General features: G+C 46.4%; 1 protein-coding gene across 1 annotated transcript in view; it reads left to right on the forward strand.

The window, feature by feature from the left end:
* Positions 1 to 19,143, forward strand: part of pkd1l2a (polycystic kidney disease 1 like 2a) — a 215,554-nt gene that overhangs the window by 144,720 nt on the left and 51,691 nt on the right. Inside the window, exons 27-30 of the mRNA XM_070896864.1 lie at positions 8,225 to 8,403; positions 14,759 to 14,905; positions 16,558 to 16,757; positions 18,432 to 18,658. Of these exons, the coding sequence (XP_070752965.1) occupies positions 8,225 to 8,403; positions 14,759 to 14,905; positions 16,558 to 16,757; positions 18,432 to 18,658 (753 nt within the window). The remainder of the gene's footprint in view (positions 1 to 8,224; positions 8,404 to 14,758; positions 14,906 to 16,557; positions 16,758 to 18,431; positions 18,659 to 19,143) is intronic.

The raw sequence follows: 19,143 nt of genomic DNA on the forward strand, positions 1-19,143 counted from the left end.
ATAAACAACAAATATATTTAAGAATTACTCTTGTGAAATACCTTATATCCCCTCTTAACACACAGTTTAACTATTCTAGTGCTCCTCCGCAGTCTGTGCCCTGTGGCTGCAGCATGGCTGGTGGAAGGCTGCTGTGTGTCAGGGCCAGAGACTACAGGTGGCACCCTCGACCAGCTCTGGGTCTGGAAGGCCCGTCTGTAGACTGCATCACCTCAGGCTGGGCTGGCTGGGTGACAGGCAGCGACAAGTGCAACAGCGGAGTGGCAGTGGTGGGATCAGGAATGCTGTCATCCTGAGAGAGGCTGTAGGTTCCTGCTTTACTGACCCGCTGCCACTCCCCCGGGGCAGCATCTCCGCATCCCCACCAATCCGCTGGAGCGCAGGTTGGTGGCCTGCTGCGACACCGTGAGATCGCCAGTCGACTGAGGTGGACCTAATGGCGACGGCAGCAGACAGAACACACGTGGCATCGAGCTGAGACTCTGTGAGAGCAGTCTGAGACTGGATGATAGCAGTCATTGACTGCATGACAGCACTAAGACCACATCACGGCATCCAGCTGAGACTGTATGAAAGCAGTCTGAGATTTGATGCCACTAACCATTGTCTGCATTACAGTACCAGGACGGTCCATTGCTTCCGCCTGTGCTGCAATGGAAGCTGCCACATCGTCCATGACACAAGTTGTGAGGTCTGGGTCCCCACGGTCTCTCTGGGAGTCCACCATTGTCTGCAGACTGGAAATGATGGGCCTCCATGTTGTGCGCAGAACTCTGTGCAATGTTTGGGGGGGGGGGCGGGGGGTGCGTGGGGGGAACTCAGGTACAGGCTGCAAGTCTGCTTGCTGATTATCTGAAAGCACAAATGGCACAAGACTCATGTTAAGGTGAGGGCAGGAGAGCAGGAATGGAGCAAGGAAGGCAGACAGTATCAAGAAGTGGAAAGTGATAAAGCCCTCTGGTGTGACGGGTAAGTGCGATTAGAAAAGGAGAGGGGATAAAGATACCATTGTTGCCCCCAGCGGGGTCGACGTCTTCGTCGGCCACGGCACCCACCACCTGCGGGCCAATGAGCCCCAGAACTCGCTCCTCCAGGTCAGACAGCTCCTGCAGCTGAGGTTCACCCCCGCTAGTCCCCTGCTGCTCCCTCCGATTATGTGTCATCTTGGCCTGCACAAAGAAAGGAATTAGTGTGAGTAAGAGTCCAGCTATGAGGGTACGGGGCCCAAAAGAGCCGAGGCCCCAGGGGCAGCATGGGCCAGCCCACACTGTGATATGTGTGCACGCTAGGTCCATGCAGCAGAGCAGGTCTCCAGTCTGCTTGGCTCACCTTGGTTCGTCTTGGATAAAGGCCTAGCTCTGTCAAGCCCGTGTGTTGGCAGGTCACCACACGTTAAAAAAATTTCACGCACAGGCATCTTCCACCCCCTCAATTGGAGTTCAGGACTGCAACATCGGGTCCTTCATCGAAACACCTGTGAACTCGTGGAAGCAAGTCATTCTCGTTCGAGGGACCGCCTATGATGATGACGATGATGATGATGTGTGTGGGAGATATACCTGCCGTCGTTGAATACCTGTGAATGTAGGCAAGGCGTGAGATGAGGATGTGAGTTTGAGTAGCTGCACATGTTTGGTGGGTGAGTGGTGGGTGAGTGGTGGTTTGCGCAGTGTGCACAGATTGAGGTTCAGAGGCTGGTATGTAGGAGGTGCTGAAGCATGTACTCACCTTGACCACCCGACTGAGGCCGTTGAACTTCTTCCAGCATTGTGTGAGGGTTCGATCGACTACAGTGCTGGCCGACAGCTCCTTGGACACTTCTCTCCACGTGGTCCTGAAGACCTGTGACAATGGCTTCATTCCAGATGCGGGGAACAGAACATCCCTCCTTCTCTCCACTGCCCCCACCAATGCCTCCAAAGCCACGTCAATGAATCGCCTTGCCCTCCCCCTTCCAGCAGGATTTGCAGCAGCCATGCCAGAAAGTTGTTGCACTTGCTCACAGCGCTCCCTCAAATGCAACACTGCTGACAATGAGCAGGTACAGCATGATATAACCTCCCCTTTGAGAACTGGAACCAGTCAGTGTCAAGGATTGAAGGATGATTGTTGAATACAAGTCACCTGAAATTGGGTAGCACTCTGCTATTAACACCCCTGCAGTGACCCACTGAGATTATTAGCCCCTCATTTACCGCCCCCCACTTCCTTTCTGGGGAGCTAAAGCCCAATTTAGCAGAAGTTAGCAAGCGTTTGCACCTGGCGCTAAATTTTCAAACTTTTAAAAGTTAACTTCCCAAACGGGGCGCTACCCAAATTTTGCCCTCTTAATTTTTAGAATTAAAAACTGCTTAAAGTTCTTACACTCCTGAAAGTATGCTTGGATTTATTCTATAGAGAATCATTAATATGCTCATAAGGTGTGATGAAGTAAGCTGGGAGGAGGCACGTGTGGAGCATAAATACCGGCATAGACTGTTGTGTATCTGTAAAGCATGCACTCCCATGTTCCGCCACCAGGGAGCGCATCTCCTGAAGTCCCAAGGAATCCCAGCATCGCTTGGGAGCACTGTATATAAACCGGTCCCGAAGGCCTGTTCCTCATTCTGGAGTGTCTTAATAAAGACTGAGGTCACTGTTTCTTTAACCTCCCTGTGTGCAGTCTCAACTGTGTTAAGAACACAATAACTGGCAACGAGTATACGAATCCAACGGAAAGATGCAGCAAACTGTGGGCATCCTGGAGAAGTTCTCGGAGGGTGAGTACTGGGAAGCCTATGTCAAACGGCTAAGCCAATACTTTGTAGCCAGCGAGCTGGATGGAGAAGGATGCGCTACAAAAAGAAGAACGGTCTTCCTCACGGTCTGCGGGGCACTGACCTACAGCCTCATGAAGAATCTTCTGGCTCCAGTGAAACCCACAGATAAGTCGTATGAGGAGCTGTGTACACTGGTTCGGGAGCATCTTAACCCGAGCGAGAGCGTGCTGATGGCGAGGTATCGGTTCTACACGTGCCAGCGGTCTGAAGGTTAGGAAGTGGCGAGCTACGTCGCCGAGCTAAGGCAACTTGCAGGACAATGTGAGTTTGATGGCTACCTGGAGCAGATGCTCAGAGACTTTTTTTGTACTGGGCATTGGCCACGAGACCATCCTACGAAAACTTTTAACTGTAGAGACACCGACCCTCAGTAAGGCCATTGCGATAGCACAGGCGTTTATGTTCACCAGTGATAACACCAAACAAATCTCTCAGCACACAAGTACTAGCAATGTTCATAAATTAACTGGAACTGTGTTTGCGAGCAGAAATGTACAGGGCAGAAACCACGAGTCTGCAACTGCCAGCAGGCCTCAGGTGACCCAGATGACTCAGAGTCCACAACAAAGGATGAATGCAAGGCAATTCACACCTTGTTGGCGTTGTGGAGGCTTCCATTCAGCTTATTCATGCCGCTTCAAAGGACATGTTTGCAAGAGCTGTGGAAAAATGGGGCACCTCCAACGAGCTTGCAGACGAGCTGCAAGCTCTGCAAAACCTGCTAACCACCACGTGGCAGAGGAAGATCGGTCTATGGTGGATCAAAGCAATTTCGAGCCTCAGAGAGAGGAGGCAGATGCTGAAGTACACGGGGTGCACACATTTTCGACCAAATGTCCACCTATAATGCTAAATGTAAAATTGAATGGCTTACCCATAGCCATGGAACTGGACACTGGCGTTAGAAAATCCATCATGAGTAAAAAGATGTTTGAGAGGCTGTGCTGCAACAAGGCACTCAGACCAGCCCTGAGCCCCATCCACACGAAACTGAGAACGTACACCAAAGAGCTCATCACTGTCCTGGGCAGCGCCATGGTCAAGGTAACCTACGAGGGCACGATGCACGAACTGCCACTCTGGATTGTCTCGGGCGATGGCCCCACACTGCTTGGAATGAGCTGGCTGGGCAAAATCCGCTGGAACTGGGATGACATCCGAGCGCTATCACATGTGGATGAGGCCTCATGTACCCAGGTTCTCAACAAATTTCCTTCCCTTTTTGAGCCAGGCATTGGAAACTTTTCTGTGGCGAAGGTGCGGATTCACTGGGTCCCAGAGGCACGACCCATTCACCACAAGGCGCGAGCGGTACCTCACATGATGAGGGAGAGAGTGGAAATCGAGCTGGACAGGGTGCAATGCGAGGGCATCATCTCCCCAGTGGAATTCAGTGATTGGGCCAGCCCGATAGTTCCAGTACTCAAAAGTGATGGCACGGTCAGGATTTGCGGCGATTATAAAGTAACTATTAATCATTTCTCGCTACAGGACCAATACCCGTTACCTAAGGCAGACAACCTATTTGCGACGCCGGCAGGAGGCAAGAAGTTCACCAAGCTCGACCTAACTTCGGCCTACATGACACAGGAGCTAGAGGAGTCTTCGAAGGGCCTCACCTGCATCAACACGCACAAGGGACTGTTCATCTACAACAGATGTCTGTTTAGAATTCGGTCAGCTGCAGCGATCTTCCAGAGAAACATGGAGAGCCTACTCAAGTCGGTACCATGCATGCTGGTTTTTCAGGACGACATATTGGTCACGGGTCGGGACACCATCGAGCACCTACAAAACCTGGAGGAGATCTTCCAAGGACTGGATCGCGTAGGGCTGCAGCTGAAGAGGCCGAAATGCATCTTCATGGGGAGAAAGATCGCGGTGGACGGCATTCGGCCCACAGAAGCCAAGACAGAGGCTATCAGGAACGTGCCCAGGCCACAGAACATCACGGAGCTGCGGTCGTTCCTGGGACTCCTCAACTATTTTGATAACTTCCTACCGGGGTTAAACACTCTCTTAGAGCCCCTACATGTGTTATTGCGTAAAGGTGTGAACTGGGTATGGGGAAAAAAACCATAATTGCTTTTGAGAAAGCCAGAAACATTTTATGCTCCAACAAGCTGCTTGTATTGTATAACCCGTGTAAAAGACTTGTGCTAGCATGTGATGCGTCGTCATACGAAGTCGGGTGTGTATTACAGCAAGCTAACGTTGCGGGGAAGTTGCAATCTGTCGCCTATGCCTCCAGGAGCTTATCTAAGGCTGAGAGGGCCTACAACATGATTGAGAAAGAGGCATTAGCGTGTGTGTTCGGGGTAAAGAAAATGCATCAGTATCTGTTTGGCCTCAAATTTGAGCTGGAAACCGATCACAAGCCCCTCATATCCCTGTTTGCTGAAAACAAGGGGATAAATACTAATGCCTCAGCCCGCATACAAAGGTGGGCACTCACGCTATCAGCGTATAACTATACCATCCGCCACAGGCCAGGCACCAAGAACTGTGCGGATGCTCTCAGTCGGCTACCATTGCCCACCACGGGGGTAGAAATGGCGCAGCCTGCAAACTTGTTGATGGTGGCGCAGCCCGCAGACTTGTTGATGGTCAGGGAAGTGTTTGAAAATGATAAATCACCTGTCACGGCCCGCCAGATTCGGACTTGGACCAGCCAAGATCCTCTGCTGTCCCTAGTAAAAAACTGTGTACTGCATGGGAGCTGGGCCAGCATCCCCGTTGAAATGCAAGCGCTAATCAAGCCGTTGCAGCGGCGAAAAGACGAGTTGTCCATTCAGGCAGACTGCCTGTTGTGGGGTAACCACGTAGTGCTACCCAAAAAGGGCAGGGAGACGTTCATTTCGGATCTCCACAGCACACACCCGGGTATAGTAATGATGAAAGCGATAGCGAGATCCCACGTGTAGTGGCCCGGTATCGACTCTGACTTAGAGTCCTGTGTACGGCAATGCAGCATGTGTGCTCAGTTGAGCAACGCGTCCAGAGAGGCACCACTAAGTTCGTGGTCCTGGACCTCCAGACCATGGTCGAGGATCCATGTCGACTATGTGGGCCCGTTTCTCGGTAAAATGTTCCTGGTGGTGGTGGATGCTTTTTCAAAATGAATTGACTGTGAAATAATGTCGGGAAGCACCGCCACTGCCACCATTGAAAGCCTGAGGGCCATGTTTGCCACCCACGGCCTGCCTGACATTCTGGTCAGTGACAACGGGCCATGTTTCACCAGTGCCGAATTTAAAGAATTCATGACCCGCAATGAGATCAAACATGTCACCTCGGCCTCGTTTAAGGGAAAGAGAGGCTCCAATGGGCAGGCAGAGCGGGCAGTACAAACAATCAAACAGAGCCTTAAACGAGTCACAGAAGGCTCACTCCAAACCCTCCTGTCCCGAGTACTGCTCAGCTACCGCACGAGACCCCACTCGCTCACAGGGGTGCCCCCAGCTGAGCTACTCATGAAAAGGACTTAAAACCAGACTCTCGCTGGTTCATCCCAACCTGCATGATCAGGTCGAGAGCAGGCGGCAGCAACAAAATGTAAATGATGGTCGCGCCACTGTGTCACGGGAAATTGATCTGAATGACCCTGTGTATGTGCTAAACTATGGACATGGTCCCAAGTGGATCGCGGGCAACGTGATAGCTAAAGAAGGGGTTAGGGTGTTTGTAGTCAAACTAGACAATGGAAAAATTTGCAGAAAGCACCTGGACCAAACAAGGCTGCGGTTCACAGACTGCCCTGAACAACCCACAGCAGACACCACCTTTTTCAAGCCCACAACAAACACCCAAAGGATCAACTACATCACCCCGGACCAGGAAATTGAACCCATCACGCCCAACAGCCCAGCAAGGCCAGGCTTACCCAGCAGCCCTGCAAGGCCAACAATACGCCAGCCCAGCGAGGGCACAGCCAACACACCAGAAGAGACATTTGTACCGAGGCAGTCCACCAGGGAAAGAGAGGCTCCCGGTCGCCTCACCTTGTAAATAGTTTTCACTTTGACTTTGACTTTGGGGGGGGGGAATGATGTTGTGTATCTGTAAAGCATGCATTCCCATGTTCCGCCACCAGGGAATGCATCCCCTGAAAGTCCCAAGGGATCCCAGCATCCCTTGGGAGCACTGTATAAAAACCGGCCCCTAAGGCCTGTTCCGGATCTGGAGTGTCTTAATAAAGACTGAAGTCACTGTTACTTTAACCTCCCTGTGTGCAGTCTCAACTGTGTTCGGAACACAATGTAGACCTGCTGGGCTGATAGCCTGTTTCTGTGCTGTACATTCTCTGTAATTCTATGTAAGAAACTTCAAAGCCCAAAGTTTTGGAATATAGACAGAACTTAGAGAGGATTCTATTTTTTTCACTTCAGGTGAACTTACATTGAAGGTTTAATTGGTCAGCCCTGTCGCATGTTTCCTAATATACCTTAAACTTCAACTGAACTATTTACACTGAGAATTTGCCTGGGGCTTCTCCCGCTTCGCCGGCGTAACTTTGATGGAAGTTTGGTGCAAACAGGGTTTCTGCAGAAGTTCTAGCAGTGGAGTGAGTGAGGCCCCAAACAAATTCACCCCTCATTTACTTTAGTGGATAGTGAAAGTAGAGGAGCAAAGAATCCCAATTTGTCACTTTTTGCAAATTCAATCAAAAAGAATAATCAATTTATTAGCTGGACAAAATCACTCTTATAAACGTGAGTCATGTTTTATTTCAACAAAACCTGTCTCTTAGCCCAAAAGAGCTCTTGCTGAGCGGTCACATGTCAGTGTTACTAATTGGGGCCAGAATTGGAACACGGCGGTAACGGAGCTAGCTTGCCCATGGCTACTTGCTTTGAAGTGGAATTTCTTATAAATATTTAAGAGCTGAGGCATACTGGCAAAGAGAACTGACAGACATTGGTTAGACTTTAAGCAGCGCGGTCTGCACACTGCAGTAAGATGATGCACTAGCTTTGGACCACCTTGGAGACCAGATTAGAAAAATGTTGCATCAAGGTGCTTATATAATGTGACTGGGCCATTAATGAGACAAACTATAGAACAAAGGTAAACGGTCACCACAAAATACTGCCGTGCAGTGCAACTGATCTAGAATATACACATGCACATGCATGCACAAATGTGCATGTACACATACAAGATACCTGTAGTAGATAAATTTATACTTAAGATGGGGTTCGTCCTATAGAAATTAGAGGGAACATTCGTGTAAGATTACATATCACTCTTAAATAGAATTAGGTTTTGCTTGAAGAACTTAAATTTGTTGGAGTGAAATCAGCTATATTTTTAAAATAATGAGCTTCCTGATGTCTGAAACTTCTACGGGTTTATGTAAATGTATTTCTGTTAGGTTTTACATTTTGATATCTTTTATTATTCAGGTGACTATCACATTGTATGGCTCTGAGGGAGAGAGTGACCCACATTTCCTTACTGACCTTGAGAAACCTATCTTTGAGAGAGGAGGCGTTGATGGATATCTCCTAACAACTCTTTTCCCACTTGGGAATGTCCAGAGTATTCGACTGTGGCATGACAACTCGGGCTCCAGCCCATCCTGGTAAGCTGTTATGGACAATTCAGATAGAATAAAGGATTTTTTTTTATGGGGGGATAGCAATGGGGAAATAAAAGCTTAGGCACTGTCCAAATATAACTTACCACAACCAATGGATTAAAAACACCATTTCATTGCTGAAATAACAGAATGATAAACTGCAAATAAAGATAAGAAAATCCACATTAGCATCATCTTCAAATCAAGAAAATGACAAATTGGTTCATAGAATCTGGAGGGAGGAGAGCATGCCAGAAGATATCAGAGATGCAGTAATCGTGATCATCTTTAAAAAAGGGGACAAGTCCGACTGCGGCAATTACAGAGGAATCTCCCGGTTATCAGCCATTGGGAAAATCGCCGCTAGAGTCCTCCTCAACCATCTTCTCCCCGTGGCCGAGGAGCTCCACCCGGAGTCACAGTGCGGATTTCATCCCCTATTGGGCAAAACGGACATGGTTTTTGCAGCGCGACAGCTGCAGGAAAAATGCAAGGAACAGCGCAGCCCTTATACATGGCCTTCTTCAACCTTACAAAAGTCTTTGACACCGTCAACCGCGAGGGTCCCATGGAGCGACTTCCTCCGTTTTGGATGCCCCAAAAAGTTCGTCACCATCCTCCGCCTGCCTCCATGACGACATGCAGGCCGTGATCCTTACCAACGGATCCATTACAGACCCAATCCACGTCCGGACCGGGGTCAAACAATTGCCCCAACCCTTTTCTCAGTCTTCCTTGCTGCCATGCTCCACCTCACAGTCAACAAGCTCCCCGCTGGAGTGGAACTAAACTACAGAATCAGTGGGAACCTGTTCAACCTTCACCGTCTCCAGGCCAGGTCCAAGACCACCTCAACTTCTATCGTCGATCTACAGTACGCGGACGATGCGTGTGTCTGCACACATACAGAGGCTGAACTCCAGGACATAGTCGACGTATTTACTGAGGCATACGAAAGCATGGGCCTTACGCTAAACATCCATAAGACAAAGGTCCTCCACCAGTCTGTTCTCACCGCACAGCACTGCCCCCAGTCATCAAGATCCACTGCGCGGCCCTGGACAACATGGACCATTTCCCATAACTCGGGAGATTCTTATCAACAAGAGCAGGCATTGATGACGAGATTCAACACCGCCTCCAGTGCGCCAGTGCAGCCTTCAGCTGCCTGAGGAAAAGAGTGTTTGAAGACTAGGCTCTCAAAACTGCCACCAAGCTCATGGTCTACAGAGCTGTAGTAATCCCCGCCCTCCTGTATCGCTGTGAAACATGAACCATATACAGTAGACACCTCAAATCCCTAGAGAAATACCACCAACAATGTCTCCGCAAGATCCTACAAATCCCCTGGGAGGACAGACGCACCAACATTAGCATCCTCAACCAGGCCAACATCCCCAGCATTGAAGCAATGACCACACTTGATCAGCTCCGCTGGGCAGGCCACATAGTTCGCATGCCAGACACAATACTCCCAAAGCAAGCACTCTACTCAGAACTCCTTCATGGCAAACGAGCCAAAGGTGGGCAGAGGAAATATTACAAGGACACCCTCAAAGCCTCCCTGATAAAGTGCAACATCCCCACTGACACCTGGGAGTTCCTGGCCAAAGACCATCCTAAGTGGAGGAAGTGCATCCGGGAGGGCGCTGAGCACCTCGAGTCTCATCGCCGAGAGCATGCAGAAATCAAGCACAGACAGCGGAAAGAGCGTGCGGCAAACCAGTCCCACCCACCCTTTCCCTCAACGACTATCTGTCCCACCTGTGACAGGGACTGTGGTTCTCGTATTGGACTGTGCGGCCATCAAAGGATTCATTTTAAGAGTGGAAGCAAGTCTTCCTCGATTCTGGGGGACTGCCTATGATGATGATGAAGAAACTGCAATTAAAAAAAGAAAATCCACATTAGCATCATCTTCAAATCCAGAAAATGACAAACTGGTTCGCAGAGTGCATTTTGGGTGATAATACAGACTTTTTCCCTGTTTACCAATATAAATGTTAGATAATGCTGCACCTATGATTACCAAAGGCATTTCTTCCTCTGATTATCTGTTGTGTTATACTTTGATATACGGGGGAGCTAATTGAAGTCATTAACGGCTTGTTTAAAGGTATATAAAAAGCATTTTACCAGGTACTTGCCATTTTTCCAGCTTTTTTACAAGGTTCCCAGTGCTTGGAGATCACGTCAGGTTAGTGTGTCGTGTTCTGAATGACTATCTATTGCTGTGAATAGTTGACAGATGCAAAAGTGATATAAACGCTACCATTTCACAGCTGTTCAATTTCCAATCTCAGAAGCTGGAGCCATCAGGATTTGGAATACACTTGTCAGCGTTATGGAGGTTTGAAGTGTTTGGAGTGAACTTTCTATCCAGTGTCACCTCCTTGGAGCAACTTCTCTCAGCATTGACAGATCGCTTCTGTCATCTCAACTTCAGCTGCCATCATCAGCATCGGTGCCCTTGAAAAAATCTCACCTTGGTCCTCAGAAGTCCATTACGATCAGCCCGAACACCAACATCACCAGGCACACCAATATTACCAGGCACACCAGCAGCATGAACAACAACACCAACTTTATCCACAATCATCTGCTGCTGCACCGGAGACAGGTTATTAGGACCTGTCCACATTGTTGCCCGGGATGCCAGGGATGATCTAATCAATGCCCAGATTTACTTTACTTGGCGCTGTACACCCTGGCTGCCACATGATATGCCAGGTTGGCATTACCCCACACCAGCACCATCTCTACAATGGCCAAGCCATTCCTTTCACAGTCATGACCATTGGGGTGTACGATTATGTCTCACCATTCACTGCAACTCACTAAGCCACTTCCAAATGGTGCACACAGATTTATCCAAGAAGGCAAAGTGGTTGAAAATAAAGATTTCAATATTTGACAACACATCAACATAAACTTTACATGAACATTGGCTAAAAGACCCAAGTGCCTACCTTTGTGTGTTGTTAGTTGATATGATTGTACCAGGATGAGGGTGAGTGTGAGGGGTGGCTAGTGAGATAGGGATGTGATAATGTAGATAGAGAAAGAGAGGAATGGGTGGAGGTGCAAGGTAAGTTGGTGTGAGTAAGGATGTGCAGGGGTAGAGTTGAGTGATGGGATGGCACAGCAGGATGAGATTGAGTGTGGCATTGCAGTAATGTTTCGTGATCTACTGAGATCATTGAAAGGTATGCCCCACTGCAGCCTGGTCCTCCTGACGACATCCCTGCTTGTGCCCTCCTGTGCAATGTGCAACCAGGCTGCGTTGGTCTCCTGGGAAGGTTCTCTTCCGCCCATGGGAAGGGAAGTGAACCTCCCTGCAGCTCTGATTCCCTCCATAAGCATATAGATGGAGTCACCGAAGAGCCTGGGTGCAACCGTGCACCTCTGTGCAGTGATTGTCAGTGTTTGCAGCACATCAATGCTGCAGAATACTGACAACACAACTGTCAAAATGAATGCGGACATGGTCCCTTTAAGGAAACTGGCTAATGATGTGTCATCAGATGACGTCATCAAACATGCTTCCTTTTAATTGGCTGGGAACCTCGCAGGGCGGTCTTAACAAGCCCAATCACAGCAAAATTACTTGTAGAGAGCGGGATGAAGATGGGAGCCAGGTCGCAACCCGTCACCAAGTTGCCGGCCACCAACCCAACATGATGGGTGAAATCACGGCTATAATCTCTTTAGGAACAGACATTTTCTGATCAGCTGAATCACTAAAATGAGATAACTTGTAAATCGTCTCTTTTCTCTTAACCTGCACAAGGCCTTTCAATCGTAAGCATAGTGTGGACAGAGCTTTGATTTTTTCCAAACTTTCTTCACTGAGGCTTTGTTGGTAGCTGATAGTAAATGAATGAACAATTGTTGTGGGCCATTGACTGTCTGGCCTGAAATGCCCGGCCTTTCATATACAGTTTAGAATCGTAGAAGCTTACAGCACAGAAGGAGGCCATTCAGCCCATCGTGCCTGTTTGTAAGAGCTGTCCAATTTAGTTCCACACCCCATCTTTTTCCCAATAATCCTGAAAATTAGTCCTCTTCAAGTACATGTCCAATTGCCCTTTGAAAGTTCTTATAGGATCTGATTCCACCATCCTTTCAGATAATGTGTTCCAGATCTTCACAACTCTGTGTGTGAAAAAATCTCTCCTCATTTCCCTTCTAGTTCTTTTGTCAATTATTTTAAATCTATGACCTCTAGTTACTGGCTGACTTGCCAGAGGAAACATTTCTCCCTATTTGTTCTATCAAAACCCCCCATAATTTTGAATATCTTTATTAGGTCTCCCCTTAACTTTCTCTGCTCTAAGGCGAACAATCCCAGCTTCTCAAATCTCTCCACATAGCTGAGGTCCTTCATCCCTTGGTATCATCCTGGTAAACCTCCTCTGTACCCTTCCCAAGGCCTTGACATCCTTTCTAAATTATGGTGCTCAGAATTGTACACAATACTCCAGCTGAGGCCTAACCAGTGATTTGCAAGATTTAGCCTGACTTCCTTGTTTTAGTATTCAATACCCCTATTTAAAAAGCCAGTTATCCAATACGGTTTCTTAACTGCCTTATCAACTTCCCGTGCCCTGTTCAAAGATTTGTGAATATGCACCCCCAGGTCTTTCTGCTCTTCCACTCCCCTCAAAATAATACCATTTAGATTATACTGCCTCTTCATATTGTTTCTCCCAGAGTGCCTCACTTCATACTTATCTGCATTAAATTGCCTCTGCCATGTGTCTGCCCATTTCACCAGTTTGTCTATGTCCTCCTGAAGTCTGCTGCTATCCTGCTCACTATCTATTAGTGAAAGGTCCTCGACCTGAAATGTTAACTTTGTGTCTCTCACCACAGATGCTGCCTGACCAGCAGAGTTTTTCCAGCATTTTCTGTTTTTATTTCACTATTTATTATGTTGCCAAGTTTTGTATCGTCCACAAACTTCAAAATTGTACTCCCTACACCCAAGTATAGGTAATTTATTAAAAAACAAGGAAAGAAAAGGTCCTAATACCAACCCCCGAGGGACCTCATCATCATCATCATAGGCAGTCCTTCGGAATCGAGGAAGACTTGCTTCCACTCCCAAAGTGAGTTCTTTGATGGCTGAACAGTCCGATACGAGAGCCACAGACCCTGTTACAGGTGGGACAGACATTCGTCGAGGGACGGGGTCGGTGGGACTGGTTTGCCACGTGCTCCTTCCGCTGCCTGCGCTTGGCCTCTTCACGCTCTTTGCGTTGAGACTCGAGGAGCTCAGTGCCCTCCACGATGCACTTTCTCCACCTCAGGCGGTCTTCGGCCAGGGTCTCCCAGGTGTCAGTGGTGATGTCACACTTTACCAGGGAGGCTTTGAGGGTGTCCTTATAACGTTTCCGCTGTCCTCCTTTGGCTCGTTTACCATGAAGGAGCTCCGCATAAAGCATTTGCTTAGGGAGTCTCGTGTCTGGCACGCGAACTATGTGGCCTGCCCAGCGAAGCTGATCAAGTGTGGTCAGTGCATCAATACTGGGGATGTTGGCCTGGTCGAGGACACTGATGTTGGTGCGCCTGTCCTCCCGGGGGATTTGCAGGATCTTGCGGAGACATCGTTGGTGATGTATCTCCAGCGACTTGAGGTGTCTTCTGTACATCGTCCATGCCTCAGATCCACTGCTTACTTTAACTAGGTGCCTAGAAACAAAATGCCCTCCTTGTTGGGAGAGAGGTCATCTTCTATCTGTGCTCCTGAGCTTTCTCCAATGAAAAGCTATTGTCCATCTGAAGCTCAGTATTATCTGTAATCCTAAAACAATTGATAACTTTTAAACATGAAAGTGTAACCGTTGATCTTGCTATTAAAATGGGGTTCAAATGCATGCATTTTGTGGTAATTCATGGAACAACTATAGAATTTTGTTTAAGAGATATCCATAATATAAGTTTCTAGTTCCTGAAATGTACCTTTTTGCAGGATGTTCCATAGTGGACGAAGCCTCTTGGTGCACTGATAATCTAGCCCTTGAATGCTAGGACATGGCCTATTGCCCACAGTATACCACACAGTGAGCCCTCTATCTCAAGCAGACTGATAGGGAAGCAGAGAGCTGAGACAAGACACTTACTTTGATATAAAAATGCAAAAGTAAACCTGCACAGCTCTTGTGCCTCTCCTAAGTTCGGAGCACCATAGGCTGGCTGGAGGAAGAAAATTAATAAAACAACTATCAGCCAGAGCAGCTAGCGAAAAGATCACATCGATTTTTTTGTTGTTGCAGATTTCAATTGCTTAATCTAAAAAATGATTGCTACTTAAACATGTGTGAAACTGAGTTTTGCTATTTGATTTACTTTCCAGGTATGTGAATCGTGTGACGGTGCTTGACGTGGAAACAGATCAGAGATGGTGTTTCCTGTGTAACTCCTGGTTAGCTATTGATGTTGGAGATTGTCTCTTGGACAAAGCCTTTCCAGTGGCAACTGAGATGGACCTAAAACGTTTTAGGTACCAGAAGTTAATACAGACATAAAGATTGAGCTTGGCAACTGTCCGACCTAGTTTTGTTCTATTATTCTATAAATATGACTCCCTACTTTGCCATAATGCATTACTTTGGTGTCAGCCTTGGCTCCACAGTAGCGCTCTGACTTCTGAATGAGAAGGTCGTGAGTTCAAGTCCAACTCCAGAGACTTGAGCATAAAATCTAGGCTGACACTTCAATGCAGTACTGAGGGAGTGCTGCACTGTACGAGGTGCCGTCTTTTGGATGAGATTTTAAACTGAGGCCCCGTCTGCTCTCTCAAGTGGACGTAAAAGATCCGATGGCACTATTCAAAGAAGAGCAGGGGAGTTCTCCTGGTATGTTCATGCACTAAGATCACTAAAACAGCTTATCTGATTGTTATCATGTTGCTGTTTGTGGGACCTTACTGTGCACAATTTGGCTGTCGTGTACTCTACTTTACAAGAGTAACTACACTTCAAAAGTACTTCATTGGTTGTAAAGCGCATTGGAAAGGTACTATATGAATGCATGTTCTTTCTTTACTAAAAGTGACAAAAAAATTAATCCTTAGAGCTAGTCACTTATTGCAGGGTGTGGAGCACTAACTATAGCTGATCATCGGTACTTGCCCCAGTAGAGTGTCTTGTTACAACAGTAAGCTTTTGAGAATGAAATGGATAGGAAGGTAAATATGCATAACCAACTCACTTTACTATAAGGATAAATTAATCAGTTCATCATTTGCTGAACAAACACTGGAGTTAAGCGCTTTCATCTCAGTGAAGAGGAGAGGAATAATTCATATAGGCCAAGATGTCCCCATTTGAATCGGTTGATCATGAGATAGCATTGATGGAAGGTTTGTAGAAGTCTGCGATCCATTGCAATCTGTCATCTTAGATATAGCTGGATGTGCAGCAGTAAACAGCTGGGAGAAATTTAACTAGAAAAATAAAGTTTGCTTGTTAGATAATCAGACAGCAGCTCTGGGGTGGTTATAATTGATGACTTGCCCAGGATGAGGTCTGTCGCCATTCTGGCTGAGAGGAAGCTCGATGGCAAATGACTCAATCCTGCAGGGAGAAATCAGGGATAAAAAGAGAGCAGCAGATTTAAACTCAATTATGCAGTATGAGGTGAGAAGCCAAAAAAAGTTTAACATATACAGTATTAGAATAAGACAGCTGTTAAATTCTTATAAAGCAGAATAAAAGAAAGACTTGCATTTAAATATCTAGCATGTTATCATGTTTCTCAGAATATCTCAAAGCACTTCACGAACATTGGATTTCTTTGAAAAGCAGCGACTGTTACTGTGTCGGTAAAATATTGGTAAATGGTGGCTATTGGTGAAGTCGGGGTGTTATCGGTTATAAAATATTAATTCAGTTTGAATACAAAGTTGGAATAACATCATTTATTACTGGATAATGCATTAAAGTGGTTGTAGTTTTTTTTAATGCAGTTATTATTTCAGTTTAAAATTTGGTTATTATATTTTTGACTGTCCTCTGACACCTAGGTTTTAGTAAGCTGCACTGCTTTCTGGAATAGTTTTTCATCCACTGTGGGTTCTGCAAGGTTTTGTTCTTGCCAATTCACACTTCCCTCACTAAAACTAAAGCAAACTCTTCTGTTGTAATCCAACAGTAATCTGTTCTTCATGAAGACCGCTAAGGATTTCCGAGACGGACACATTTGGTATTCGGTGTTAAACCGCCCTCCCAGGAGTCCCTTCACAAGAGTGCAGCGTGTGTCGTGCTGTTTTTCCTTGCTCCTCTGCACAATGTTGACAAGTATTATATTCTGGGGAGTGCCAAAGGATCCCGCCCAGCAGAAAATGGACCTGGGTAAAGTCAGCAATTCTTTGCATTATACACCTTGATAAAAATGTTCATCTCTGAACAGAAATAATGTTAAATGTTCAATCCAGACCAATTAGGCTGCACTTGCAGTACTGTGCACAGTTCTGGTCTTCGTAATATAAAAATGACACAGAAGCACTTGCGAACGTGCAAAGAAGATGGTACCTGAACTGAGAGATTACAGCTATTGGGAAAGATTGATCAAGGTAGAGGCTTTTTCGTTTAGAAAAGAGAAGACTTCGCGATGACTTGATGGAGGTCTTTAAAATTGTGAATGGGACAGGGGGAGCATTGTGGAGAGAATATTTTCACTTGTGGGAGAATCTAAAACTAAGGGCCATAAATACAAGATCGTTACTAATAAATCTAATAGGGAAATAAGGAGAAATATTATATTTAATTTGCCATCTGTCCACTCATTTGCATAAATGATCCACATCCTTTTGCTAATCCTTGGCTGTTGTCTCAGATAAAGGAGCACTGTTTCCATTAAAAAGAGGCAAACTGTTTCTTTGTGGTGGAAGAAAACTCAGAAGATCTAAGCGTCATTTACACTGTGACAACATCATGTACAAATGATGTGATGATGCATTACTATATGTGATTTATGTCATTTTTGCCATGTGCTTGTGAAGAAAAAAATTCCTGAAAATTGTGGTACCTTAAGACTAAATAAATGGAATTTAAATGTAAATGCTTTGATATTATTATTGAATACCAATAATAGATGTATAGTTCATGCTGTGGGCTATGAACAGCTATCTTAGTTCTGGCAGTCAGCTTGCTGTCTCACTTTTAAATGAAGTTAGTCCTGTTGAACTGAAGATTAAAGAGTAAAATATCATCCCAGCTGTGCTGCAGTCACACAGAAAGGGATGGAAATTGGTTGGAAGCTTCCTAGGGTGCTAATGGCAGCGAGGCAGTAAATATTGGGCCGTAAAATGGTTTGCGATGGCAGCCAAAAAGTTCCGGTTGCTGTGCCCTGAGAGTGGAGTGAAGCACTAAGTGAAGAGTTCCACACCTCTGTTTGGGAGCTAGGCCGGGTGAGCAACTGAAAATTTGTAGCTAAAGAGCTGGCCTCATGGCACCCTAAGAGAGGCCTCCCTGGAGAAAAAAATCAGGACAAAAAACATTCCCGATAAATTACTCCCCCCAAATACAGGTGAATCGCAAAATAAATCAGAGAAAGATTAATTTAACTTATCTTTTCCAATCATTCCTTCCCGTAGCGCCTCGGGGCAGCTATGGTACCGCTACAACCTAATACCGAAACGCTTTTGAAACCGGGGCCATTGCACACTGGCTCGCTGCTCTCGGTCGATTCTGGTCAGCGCTGCCGGCACCGGCAAACTGAATACCGGCGCTTGCGGTTCCGACCCCTTTACCGCCCCAGTTCCGACCCTTTCCAGGGGCGCTAAGTGAACGAATTTCTACCCCAAAGGGCTTTAGCCTATTATTTGTTATATATTTTTATTTTCCATGAACGTATTCTATTGTTTTGCTAATACTGTCATTTGTTAGTGTAGACTCTTGTGGAAATCAATTCTCTTTTATATCTAAAAGAAATCTATTTATACAGAGCACAATGAATCATTTTGTACACAAACTTTTACTGGTTCTTTCATTCTCATTTGATCCAACGTTTTTGTCCCCACGCAGGTAAGATTGAATTTACCTGGCAGGAAGTGGTGATTGGTTTTGAGAGCTCGCTGCTTATGTTCCCCATCAATCTTCTCATCGTCCAGATTTTCAGGAACATCCGACCAAGATCAAAGGGAGTGCAGGTGGAAAAGAAGCAGGGAAAACATGGCCGCATATCACCTTCTTTACCAGCTTCTTCCCAAAGTCTACAAACTTGCTCCCTCACACCTGAAGCTGTTATAAAGGTTGTCAGAAAAGATCAACTTTTTCACATCACGATCATTGATGCCACCATTAATCATCAACAGTTACACCTTTCAATGAATAAGGCTGTAATTTATATTCATATCGCACCTTAATGTAAAGAACATCCCTCGACATTTCGCAGATAGATATAAGGAAAATAGACACTGAGGCAGAAGGGAGGAGTTAGGAAAGGGACTGAAGGCTTGGCCAAAGAGACAGGTTTTCAGAAGCCTTCAAAATGGAATTGGATAGCTACTTGAAGGAGAAGGATCAATACTTGCAGGGATATGGGGAAAGAGCGGGATTGCTGACGTAGACACAATGGGCCGAATGGCCTCCTTCTGTGCTGTACTAGTCTATGATTCTATGATTTTTAAAGGAGGAGAAGGGGGTTGGAGTGTCAGGGAGATTTAGAGGGGCAATTACACAGAATAGGCTGCAGGCTGAAGGGAAAGAGAATGCACAAAAGACCAAAGTCAGAGGA

This window comes from Pristiophorus japonicus, chromosome 13 (assembly GCF_044704955.1).
Source record: "Pristiophorus japonicus isolate sPriJap1 chromosome 13, sPriJap1.hap1, whole genome shotgun sequence".
NCBI lineage: Eukaryota > Metazoa > Chordata > Chondrichthyes > Pristiophoridae > Pristiophorus > Pristiophorus japonicus.